Below are 12045 nucleotides of genomic sequence, written 5' to 3'. Positions count from 1 at the left end.
CGACAAGTGTGAGGTGCCGCATGTTGGAAAACCAAGCAGAGTAGGTCTCACATGGTGAGCAGTAGGGCACTGAGGAGTACAGTAGAACAGAGGGATCTGGGAATACAGATCCATAATCCATTGGAAGTGGCTTTACAGGGAGATAGAGTTGTAAAGAAAGCTTTTGACACATTAGCCTTCAGAAGTCAAAGTATTGAGTACAGGAGATGGGATGGTATGTTAAAGTTGTATTCAGAATTCTCTCTTGCACTCAAAATCCATGAATAGTTTTTTTTTACAATGTTACATTTCAGCAAACCTCCAAGATGACCAGAACCTTGTCTAGTTTGGAGGCTTGTTTGCCTCAATGACTCGGAGAGCAATGATGGCTGGTATCAAGGCTTTATGTCTTGGCTCTTGGTAGCGTCACCCATACCAGTCAAGTAAAAGGGTGGAGTCCGTACTAAAAGTGGTCCACTGGTCTTCCAGGTTCGGGGGTTCAGCTCATGGCCAACAACCTTGAGTGGTCAAACAAAGCTAGAAACAGCAATGAAGAATCATTCTACATCTGTGTGTGTCTCCACCTGGGACTTGCTTGGCTGCCAAGGACAGACAGAGATGGAGGACCTTCATTACTGCCCTAAATGCCAACAGCACAATGGGCTGGAAGTATATCAGCAAAAGAAGAGAAACATTTTGCCAGAGTGATAAATGGGAAAAGTTCCATTTGTGATTTTGAAAATGTGGTCTGTTTCTTTTGATTCACTGCTATATAGTTACATAATACAAATACTCAATAATCTAACATATTGCTCTATAGTGATTCAAATCACCAGCTAATTCATTTTCTCCCCCATACAAAAATCAATTGTGCAATCATTGAAGGCAAGTGTTATTTGGTCTTCATGATGAAAGGGTCAGTATAACAACACAATGGAAATTATTTGTTTCTTTTTTAATGACGATCTACTTAAATAATTATTTTATGTACTTAATTTTTCATTCATAAATGACATGGTGGTAGGGTGTGCTCCACCATAAAGATAGAATGGCCATGGAAAAACTTGCCCAATAAATCCAGAAGATGAGTTCTTCTTTTGTTGAAGTCATGCAAAAATTAAAATGTGGGGACTATTGAATATTTCATAATTTTATTTTTCTTGGTATGTGTTCAAAACCACATCAACTGTTAAAGACCTGATCTAGTGCGGCCACAGTAAGGTATTCGAACAAAACCAGGAGACAATGGGAGAGATTTTCAATTTTAATCTCTTGGTGTCTTATTGAGCACAACTCTCTCTATACTTTGAAAAGAATATTTCTAATTGCAAATTGACCATAAACAATACACAAGAGTTTTATTTATACCAATTATCCATATGCCCTTTGTAATTTATTACCTTTCACTCCTTAAGAAATATCCTTACGTTATCTAATGAGAATAATTTTAACAAAAAAATGTTCAGAAGGAAAAAATGATGCCATTCTGACTGTTTCATTTTGTCGTGACTTGCGTAAAATTATAGACAATTCTGGAATACTTAGACTAGGCAAAATCTTTGCCTCACTAATGTTTGACATCAATTATCTGTTTTTATTACAGTACTTTGCTTTTTTATATAAAAAATTCAGCATCTGGCTAAACTCATTTTATAATGCTTTAAAGCAATTGTCATTATTCAGTTTACAGAAAACAAATAATTACATAAGGGATATGTTTCCTTCCAGGCAACTGTTAAAATTGTTCCGTAAACCATTTAACCAGATTCTCGAGATTTTCAGAGTGTAATGTATTCATTATGTACTTAACATGGACAGAATTTTTTAAAAACCCTTTTCACAGAATTAATTAACTAACAATCCATTTGTATCAGAGTTTAAAGTGGTTGGGTTCATTTCATTAACACAGTGCTGTTCAGGCTTCATTTAATTCTGTACTTTATATTCTTTTGCTAATTTTCTTGAAGGTAACTTCTCCATTGGTAAAAGTCTGAAAGAAAGCAAGGTACAGAAGTGAAATACCTAAGTATTATACATTCTTATCACAAAATAGGCAGGATCAGAACCAGCTATAATTACAGGATTAGTTGCAAGTATCTGAAAAGATAAAAATTGATTATTGATTCAGAGTAACTTCATCAGCAGATCGGGATTCTATAAGACCATAAGACGTAGGAGCAGAATTACCGGTAGATCATTTGGCCCATTGAATCTGTTCTGCTATTCAGTCATGACTCATTACTTATCCCTCTAAACCCCATTTTCCCACCTCCCTGTAACCTTTGACACTTTACTAATTAAGTTTTAAATATATCCAATTTCTTGGTCTCCACAGCCATCTGTGGTAATGAATTCCACAGATTCAATGTCCTTTAGCTAAAGAAATTCCTCCTCATCTCTGTTCTAAAGAGACATCCTTCTATTCTGAAGCTGTGCACTTTGGTCCTATACTCTCCCACTACAGGCAACATCCATGGCAGCTCTATCTTGGGCTTTCAATATTCGACAGATTTCAATGAAATTCCGCCCCCCCCCCCCCCCAGTGTTTTAAACTCCAGCAAATGAAGTTGGTAAAATCAAAGTGAAATGAAAGCGGTTTTTTATTTAATTTGCAATCTACAGAGATTTTACAATCCCATTGAATGCTGACTGCCTTAGGGCTCATATATAACAACACTTTTATTGTACATAATTGTTAATGTGTAGCAGCTAATCTTTAAAAAACTACAAAAATTAAGAAAATTGCTTTAATATCTTGAATTTGGTGTTAAAATTCACTGTTGCAAGTGATTATGGACCAAGAATGAAGATAACATCTTATTACAAGTTGAAAAATCTCACAAGACTCACAATGAATTCACTGCCTTGCAATTGGACTGTTAATATTGATAATATCAATACTGGAAATGCTGAAACAAACACTTTTCAATGGCAGAGCTGCTATCTCTCAGCTCCAGTAACCCAGATTCAATCCATTTGCCAGTGCTGTCCTTGCAGAGTTTGCACATTCTGTGAGATTGTCCAGGAACTCTAGACTTCTCTCACATCCCAAAGATATGCAAGTTGGTCTCAAATCAAATCATTTAATTATCATTCAACAATATATGAATTCAGCCAAATGAAACAGTGTTTCTCAGGAGCCAAAGGTGCAAAACTTACACAGCAGTGAGCTAAAAAAAAGTTGCACAAAAAAACTTGAGTGACGTGTCCCGCAAATTGGTGGAACAATTCCCGCAAATCAGCCTGTCATTCCACCGATCAAACCCTGAAGGACTGCAGCGATGGGAGAGGCCAGTGCCCAACCAAGCATGGACGCCTCTCTGCACCACATCCGGCATCTCCTCATCCGGAATCTCCTCATCCGGACTGCAGCAGCAGGCAAGCCCGTGACTTGAAGGCTCAGTCCTCGGTAAAACCGAGGCTACGCAGCCTGTCTTCCCGCCAAACAAGGGAAACAGGGCTGTGTCAACTTATATCATCAATGTCCAATAAGGAGTTGCAATCACAAGAGAAATGTCCAAGACAGTCAGCCATGGTTACACTGCACGGCACCTTCGTGCACCAACTCCGATGCCTTCGAGTAGCACGGTCTGTACCTAGATCGGCTCCTCTGAACCTAATCCGGCTCCTTCACTGACCTGCCAGCTGCTCCGATCAACAAGTAGCTCACTGGTGCTGTAGACCTGCTGTACCCTAAGTTCTTGTCGTCCAGTGTAGTCACGCAATCATAAAAAACATTTCACAAAGAGAAAAAGCACCTTTCATTGGCTCCCGACAGGCCACTGCATCGGAACGCACCACCATCGTACTGGAAGAGTTGTCCGTTATGAATTCCCCTTGATGTGTAGCTGAGTGGTAGAATCGGTGGGAGGATTCGATGGGAATGTGGGAAACATACAGTGGAATGAGTGTAAATGGGTGCTGACTGTCCAGAGCTGAGTCAGTAAATCAAAGGTCTATTTCTGTGCTATGTGACTGCGTGCCATTATGCTAATGAGATTCAGCTGGGACAGTGGATGTTTGTCTGGCCTTTGCAGGTTCAAAGACACCAAAATGAGTCAGCAGCAGCTGGGGAAAACCACATGGCCAGAATGAGAACATGAAAACTGCACATAGAAACAGCTGCAAAATTCAGGATTGAACCTGGACGAGCAAGTTTGCAGCTCGTTTAGCACTAATCCATCAGCCATACTGTTTGCGCAAACTCTCTTAATTGGTGTAGATAGCACTGTTTCAATCCTCATTGAATATACTTTTTTCTACGGCCTTTAATTCAGAAATAAATTCATCACCACTCCTTCAGTTAGGAAATTTAAGTAAGTCTAAACCTTTGATCCTAGGCTAAGGCCTCAGGCAATCTGCTATTTTGAGTACCGTAATTTGAAACATTCCTCTTAACTCTGTTAATTTCAGTCTGACTATGGTTTTTAGCCATTTGTTCTCGGTGAGTAGAATGATAATATCTCAAGAATTGTTTATAATTGTGGAATGTTATTTTTTCACTCTCTATTTTTTAAGTTGTATAAATTGATTAGGTGTTATATGTCTGGCTAGACAGCTTTAAACCTCGGAAGGGAATATTCAAGCCCATGATTTAGTGAGAGGTTTCCAGAAATCTGATGAAGTCAGAGTTCCTGGCACACACAGAATCTGGCCTTTGATAAGACTATGAGCAATCGCGAAGAACAGCTCCAACTCCTTCAGCAGCGAAGCCAGTAGTAATAGTGACTTACTTCAATCATTTTGTCTCCACTCATCTCCATGACTACAGTCAACCCGTCCATGGTGACAACGAGCTTATTCTCACCTTCCAGTCTGGTCAAGGCCTAAAGAAAACCAAACAGGGTGATGTAAACCCATCCCATCATTCACTGTAAAAGATTAAAGAAAATTATTGTTATAAACCCCTTCAAAACACTTTGGTGGATGAAATAAACAGGCAAACTATTATTTAGATGGGGAGAGAATTCAAAATGCAGAGATGCAAAGGGACTTGGGAGTCCTTGTGCAGGGTACCCTAAAGGTTAATCTCCAGGTTGAGTCAATGGTGAAGAAGGTGAATGCAATGTTGGCATTCATTTCTAGAGATATAGAATGTGAGAGCACGGATGTGATGTTGAGGCTCTATAAGGCACTCGTGAGACCACACTTGGAGTATTGTGTGTGGTTTTGGGCTCCTTATTTTAGAAAGGATATACTGACATTGGAGAGGATTCAGAGAAGATTCACAAGAATGATTCCAGGAATGAAAGGGTTACCATATGAGGAATGTCTGGCAGCTCTTGGGCTGTATTCCCTGGAGTTCAGGAGACTGAGGGGGGATCTCAGAGAAACATTCCAAATGTTAAAATGCCTGAACAGTTTAGGTATGGCAAAGTTATTTCCCATGGTAGGGGAGTCCAGGACAAGAGGGCATGACTTCAGGATTGAAGGACGTCCATTTAGAAGAGAGATGCGGAGAAATTACTTTAGTCAGAGGGTGGTCCATCTGTGGAATCTGTTGCCACAAGAGGTTGTGGAGGCCGAGTTATTCGGTGTATTTAAGGCAGAGATAGTTAGGTTCTTGATTATCCAGGGCATCAAAGGCTGTGGGGAGAAGGCAGGGGAGTGGGGATGACTGATTGAATGGCGGAGCAGACTCGATGGGCCGAATGGCCTACTTCAGCTCCAATATCTTATAGTCTTATATATAGAAAGCACTCTTGGAATGTAAAATCTTGGCTTGTTGAATCCTGAGGCCATGTTTAGTAGTTTTCATGAAATATGATCAATAGATCAGCACACTACTCTCCCTTGCACTCCCCCACCAGCAAAATACAAGATCTTTTAGGTTTTTTTCACCCCATTGAGCTATCTATTAAGATAAATGTTAAACATTGATTTTACTTCAGTAAAAGCCAATGGATTTCTTTCAGGTGTGATCATCAGAACTCTTCAGTGTATGTAAACTTGTGGAAGGGGTTTCTTTTTCAAAGGATGGGATTACAAGAGAAGTCAGGATTCCAAAACAAATAGGTGATGATTAATAAACCGATAAAGCTCATGAAAAAATCCAAATCCGGAGAAAATAAACGTAATTAAAAATGGATGAAAAGATTAGAGATATAACTGAGATGTAATAAAATACACCGTGGAGTGCTGATCTGGGTTTTACCTGAGAAATTGCTCATGATATATAACAATCCACTTATTTATTAATGAGCTTCAAGGAAACAAAGCAAATTTTGTTCTGGGAAATATGACCTGTGGTTTTACTCTGTACACACTGAAGTTTAGAAGAAAGAGGGGGAATCTCATATAAACCTATTTGACATCAAAATGCCTACATAGAGAGGATGGTTTCTATCGTGGGCGAGTCTAGGACCAGAGGGCACAGCTTCAGAACAGAGAGACATCCCTTTAGAACAGAGATGAGGAGAAATTTCTTTAGCCCGAGGGTTGTGAATTTGTGGAAATTTTTGCCACAGATGGCTGTGGAGGCCAAGTTGTTGGGTATACTTAAAGCAGAGTTTGACAAGTTCTTAATTAGTAGGGGCATCAACAGTTACAGGGAGAAGGCGGGAGAATGGGGTTGAGAGGAATAATGAATTGGCCATGATGGAAGGGTGGGGCAGAATGGCCTAATTCTGCTCCTGATCAAGACTCAGAAATGAAGATAATTGAAATTAAGTAGGTTAATAGCTGTTTTTGGAAACTATTTCCTTTTTTAAAAATGTGAGCATTCCTACCTTAACTTTATGCCCCGTGAAAGATACGAATTCAGTCTCTTGTCCAATGGTGAAATTGTTTGTAATGACTCTGTTTCCAAAGTGGTAAGTGCATTGAAAGGAATCGCCATCCTGAGAAAACTCAACAGCGCTGCTTTTGTCCTTGTATTTCTTTATGATATCATCTGAGAATCCTAATTAAAGCAAATGCACAAATAATTCAGTAACTATCCACAGGAAAGTGAAAAGCACCCTCAGATCTGTTAACTGCAGCGGAAGCCAGGATGGAGGATGTTCTCCACCAACATGGAAGGAGTTTGAATGTTTTACTGTGATTCGGTACAAGCACACAAGAGTCCTCATCTGCTTTCTCATGGGAGGTCAGACCCTTCAAATCAGGGAGGGAGAGAGGCACATCATTAACACAAGGGATTCGACAGATGTTGGAAATTCAGAGCAACACATTCAAGATCCTGGAGGAACTCAGCAGGCCTGGCTGATATTTTGAGCTGAGACCCTTCATCAGATGAAGCATCCTGGCATGAAACGTCAGCTCTTTATTACTCTCCATAGATGCTGCCGAGGAGAGAGGCACACTAGGTTCTTATTGTCTGAATTAAAAGGAAGTGTATTGGATTGCAGACTATAGAGGGGCCATTACATAAAGTTGTTTACAAATGCAAAATAAATTGGCATTGAAGCAAACACAAGTTGCAATATTGAAATTTGTGTCACAATTATCAGTGAAATTTAGTCTCAATTACTTGAGGTATTTAAGTCAAGAAAATAAATATGAAAAGGGCATATATCCACATTGACACCAAGAACCCTGATGTTGTTATTGTGAGTGGCTTTATAGAAGTATTTTGCTTTAATTCCACCTAGAACAATGCAAGTGCTGCACTTCAGACCACAGTAAGACTAGGAGTTAGCACTCTGTTTGGGGAAACTTTTAATTTTCACAGTATGCCACTCACATACATATTACTAAATACAATGTCAAGCTCTTTAAATCAGTAACAATGGAGTTTAATCCCTTTAAGAGGACCAGTTCAACTGCATAATTCTATTATTTACTCCACTCCCATTATCAGGATCTTCCTGGGGCTCAATAGTCGGGAAGAAAACAATCTGTTTTCTTTGCTGTAAAGGAGGAGGGGCAGGTGCACCAGTGCCTGCTAATTTGCCAGCCACCATAACATTTTCCATAATCCCTTCCAGAGTTTGTGTAATGTATACATGTTGTTTGGCATAATGGGTTTTCAAAAATGAAATACTGGTGAAACTATGTTTTTTTTAAAAAAAAAGCTCTTCCCTGATTTTTTTTTATCAAGTACATCATTCGAAAGCAATGCTGCTACTTTGCTTAATGCTAGTTAGTTTCCCTCTCAAATTAAAGCCCCCTTTCAGATGGGGTTTTAGAAAACTGCAAGTATTAACTGCATTTCCTCAATAAACCAACTTACCATTTTTTAAAATCATTCCTGTGTGCTCTAAGTGGTGCGTGAAACTCACTTATGGTGACCCATAGTTTCTGAATGAATAACAGCATAGTATTACATCCAGTTCCTTCTGCAAACATTCACAGAAACAAAAGGAACTTTGGCTGTAGCCACTAATTGGGGAGAGAAGAAATAAGGGAACAGAATGATGCAGAAGCTAGTTAAAGACAAACTACAGCAAATCAAATAAATGTGAGTACAGTGTAGCCTTTTGCCTTTGGTAGCACAGAACCCTAATACCTTGTCCATTTTGCATTAAATGACCGATTAGGTCAAGTTGAAAAATTATCCAACTCAAAACTGAAGGAGTGAGTCAATAGCAGAGAAATTAGATTTAGCTGTAGAGGATTCAGCAACAAAATGGGATGTCATACTAATAGGTGGGAAGGGGCTCTTAAGAAATAGGTTAAAACATCAGCATTCTCATCCTGCATTTCATCTTTGTTATTTTAATACAACTACTGTGCCACAATGCAAAATACCGAGCTAAAGTATTTGTATGTAGTTCTCAAGTGGATCCCTGGTTTCATCATATTCAACTCAGAAACCCTTTAATTTTATTTTCTGGGATAATTACTTCCAGTTATCAGTAGCCTGTCCAAATAACATACATTTTTCAATTATTGTGTCTCAAAGCAACACTACAACCAAATCAATATTTCACTTAGCAACTATCTCTACAAATCTGAAATCTGTATGCTCAAAGTAGTTATTGTCCCATAAAATGTCTCTTGCTTCAGCTCCAGAACAAGTTTCTAATGCAGCAGCTTGCAATGAAAATCAGATGGAAAGAAAACTAAGTAGAACATAAAATGTCAAATCAAATAAGTGAGCTATCATCAGTCCTCTACTTAGCACCCAAATGCGGACTGATTTTAACCACAATATTGCACATCACAGTAATTTATTTATATCCCTCATAAATGCACTTAAACACATTTTTAGATGAGCTACCATTGAAACTTACCCAGAGCTTTCATGAGTTGCTCAAAGTTTTCCTGACTCTCCAATTCATACTTTCCAGTGAAGGCCATTTGGGATTTTTGTTACTGTGAAGTTAAGAACTGATTCCAAAGAATCTTGGCAGCCCTTAAGAATTTTTTTTTATATATATATATAGATATATATATATAAAATAAATGAATAAGTCCTTGATGGTAATGTTAGTAAGGACGTAAAACCATATTTACCAAGCAGTATCATCTGCAAATAAGATTGTAATTTTCTGTTTGCGTAGAATTACCTGTGGTTGCCCAGGGGACAGGCGATGGAAAACCAACACAGCTGTGACTTGTTTTTGAACAAAAGTAAATTAAAAAGGTGGCACCATTTATAATGGCCTATAATTATTATACTTTCTAGTCGATTATACAACCCTTGAAACATTAGACTTGAGATTTAAAATTAGGCATTATTCAAAATTAGTTTCTTGAAGCTAATAAGTTCATAGCTGAAGACGTTAAATGTAATAGACATTTCACTTTCTAAAATCATAGCACTGTGAAGATTAGACAATAGACAATAGGTGCAGAAGTAGACCATTCGGCCCTTCGAGCCTGCACCGCCATTTTGAGATCATGGCTGATCAATTACTATCAATACCCGGTTCCTGCCTTGTCCCCATATCCCTTGATTTGCTGATGTTATTTTCTATGCCTTCATCCAAATCGTTAATGTAAATGGTAAACAGCTGTGGTCCCAATACCGAGCCCTGTGGCACCCCACTAGTCACCACCTGCCATTCCGAGAAACACCCATTCACCGCTACCCTTTGCTTTCTGTCTGCCAACAGTTTTCTATCCATGTCAGTGCCTTCCCCCCGATGTCCTGAGCTTTGATTTTACCCACCAATCTCCTATGTAGACATGTCAGTTATTATTTTAATATGGGTAAAACAAATATCTATGGTCTCATCAAATGAAGTTTGGAACTTATTACACTCACTGGAAAATCTAAAACAATATGAAACTACTTTCTGTCAGTAAACTCACATTACAGTATGTGCCACCGGCCAAATTTTAAAAAAATGTCACATTATACCTTACATTGAATCAAGTGTATGTCTGAATCTATTCCCTGTTGACCAAATGAAGGAATTGTCCAGTCCTCAAAGAAATTACTATTCCAAATGTCCCAGTGATTTTTCTAATGCACCATTACACTAAGTGAAACCATAATAATTATTTAGTATAATAGCTCATTTTCTTGAATGTGAATAGCAATCATTGTAAAGTCATTTATTTTCATAGCATACTAACATATTTAATGATGCAATGTGCATCAATTATCATGATTTCTTTGTTAGTTCGGAATAAAGCATAAAGATAAGTGTGCCAATGAAAGTTCCACTGTTTAATTCCATGCTTTATGAGATCATGGAATGTGATATGATTTGCCCAGAGGATCCTGAGGTGGAGTGATGAATGACGGAATTCTAAGTTTCATTACTGGTTTTGCTGTGGTCCTCCTAATCTAGTTGTAACTGAGAAGAATCATGAACTTGAAAGTAATGTTTACTTACATAACAGCTAGATTTCACAAGTATTCGCAAGGCCTTTGAACCATGTCCAAACAGAAAGCTCCAAGAAAACATTTTAAATTTCCATAAAAATCAAAGTCCCAATTCAAAATCTTTTGTGTAATAAAATATGGCCAGAACATTAAGAAACATTTTAATACTCAATTCTGAGTTTTGGGAAGTTTTGGGAGCTTTGGGCCCACACTAAGGGCTTAGGTTGCTTTTTAAGTGCCAATTTCTAGAACAAAAAATCAAAGTTCAAAGTAAATTTGTTATCAAAGTATGCATATGTCACCACATACTATCTTGAGATATATTTTCTTGCAGGCATTTATAGGGAAAGAAAGAGACAGTAGAATTTTACAAAAAAATTGGTAAACAGATAAAGACTGACAACCAGGAAATCTACAAGGACATTGCTGAGACTTGAGGACCTGCATCAAATTGAAGAAAGGAACCCGAGATCGGTACTCCCATACTGTAAAAGGACTAGATGGGATAGAGCTTGCCAAATGTGTTCAGGAAAGTTTCCTTAATCAGTACATAGAAGTCCCAACAAGAGAGTGTGTGATACTTGATCTCCTATTAGGTATTGAGACAGCAGGTGACAGAAGTTGTCTCGAGTGATCATAACGCCATTACTTTCAAGGTAAATATGGAAAAAGATACTGTAGGACTGGTCCATGGGTTCAAATTCTAAGTTGGAGAAAGGACAATTTTGATGGTATTGAAAAGAATCTGGCAAGCGTGGATTGGGACAAGCTGTTTTCTGGCAAAGCTTGAATAGCAGGAGTTGAATAGCAGGTATAGGCAGATAGGAACAAATGAGAGAACACAAGAGAACACTTAGAAGAAATCAGGAGGGCTAAAAGAATACATGAGGTTGCCTTAGCACACAAGGTGAAGGAGAATCCCAAGGGATATGTTAACAACAAACGAATCGCAAGGGACAGAATTGGTCCCCTGGAAGATCAGAATGGTAACCTTTGTGTGGAGCCAAAAGAGATAGGGGGGGAGATCTTAAATGGATTTTTTGCATCTGTATTTACTCAGGAGATGGGCACAGAGTTTATAGAAGTGATGCAAAGCAGCAGCCAAGTCATGAACCCTATACAGATTACAGAGGAGGTGGTGATTGCTCTTGAGGCAAAGTAGGGTATATAAATCCTCAGGGCCTGACAAGGTGTTCCCTTGGACCCTATGGGGGGCAAGTGCAGAAAATGCAGGGGGCCTAGCAAGGATATTTAAATCATCCTTAGCAACAGGTGAGGTACCGGAGGATTGGAGGATAGCTAATGTGGTTCTACTGTTTAAGGAAGGCTCTAAAAATAAACCAGGA

General features: G+C 38.6%; 1 protein-coding gene across 1 annotated transcript; it reads right to left on the bottom strand.

Moving 5' to 3' along the window:
- Positions 1–255: 255 nt before the first annotated feature.
- LOC140714713 (fatty acid-binding protein 1, liver-like) lies at positions 256–9458 on the bottom strand. The gene is made up of 4 exons (XM_073026210.1): positions 9156–9458; positions 6708–6880; positions 4713–4805; positions 256–1969 (listed from the first exon to the last, which is right to left on the bottom strand). Exons 1-4 carry the CDS (start codon positions 9220–9222, stop codon positions 1919–1921), a joined length of 384 nt encoding a protein of 127 aa, XP_072882311.1. The 5' UTR covers positions 9223–9458; the 3' UTR covers positions 256–1918.
- Positions 9459–12045: the final 2587 nt, after the last annotated feature.

The sequence above is a fragment of the Hemitrygon akajei genome, chromosome 22 (assembly GCF_048418815.1).
Source record: "Hemitrygon akajei chromosome 22, sHemAka1.3, whole genome shotgun sequence".
NCBI lineage: Eukaryota > Metazoa > Chordata > Chondrichthyes > Myliobatiformes > Dasyatidae > Hemitrygon > Hemitrygon akajei.
This window is presented reverse-complemented; position numbering and strand designations above follow the sequence as displayed.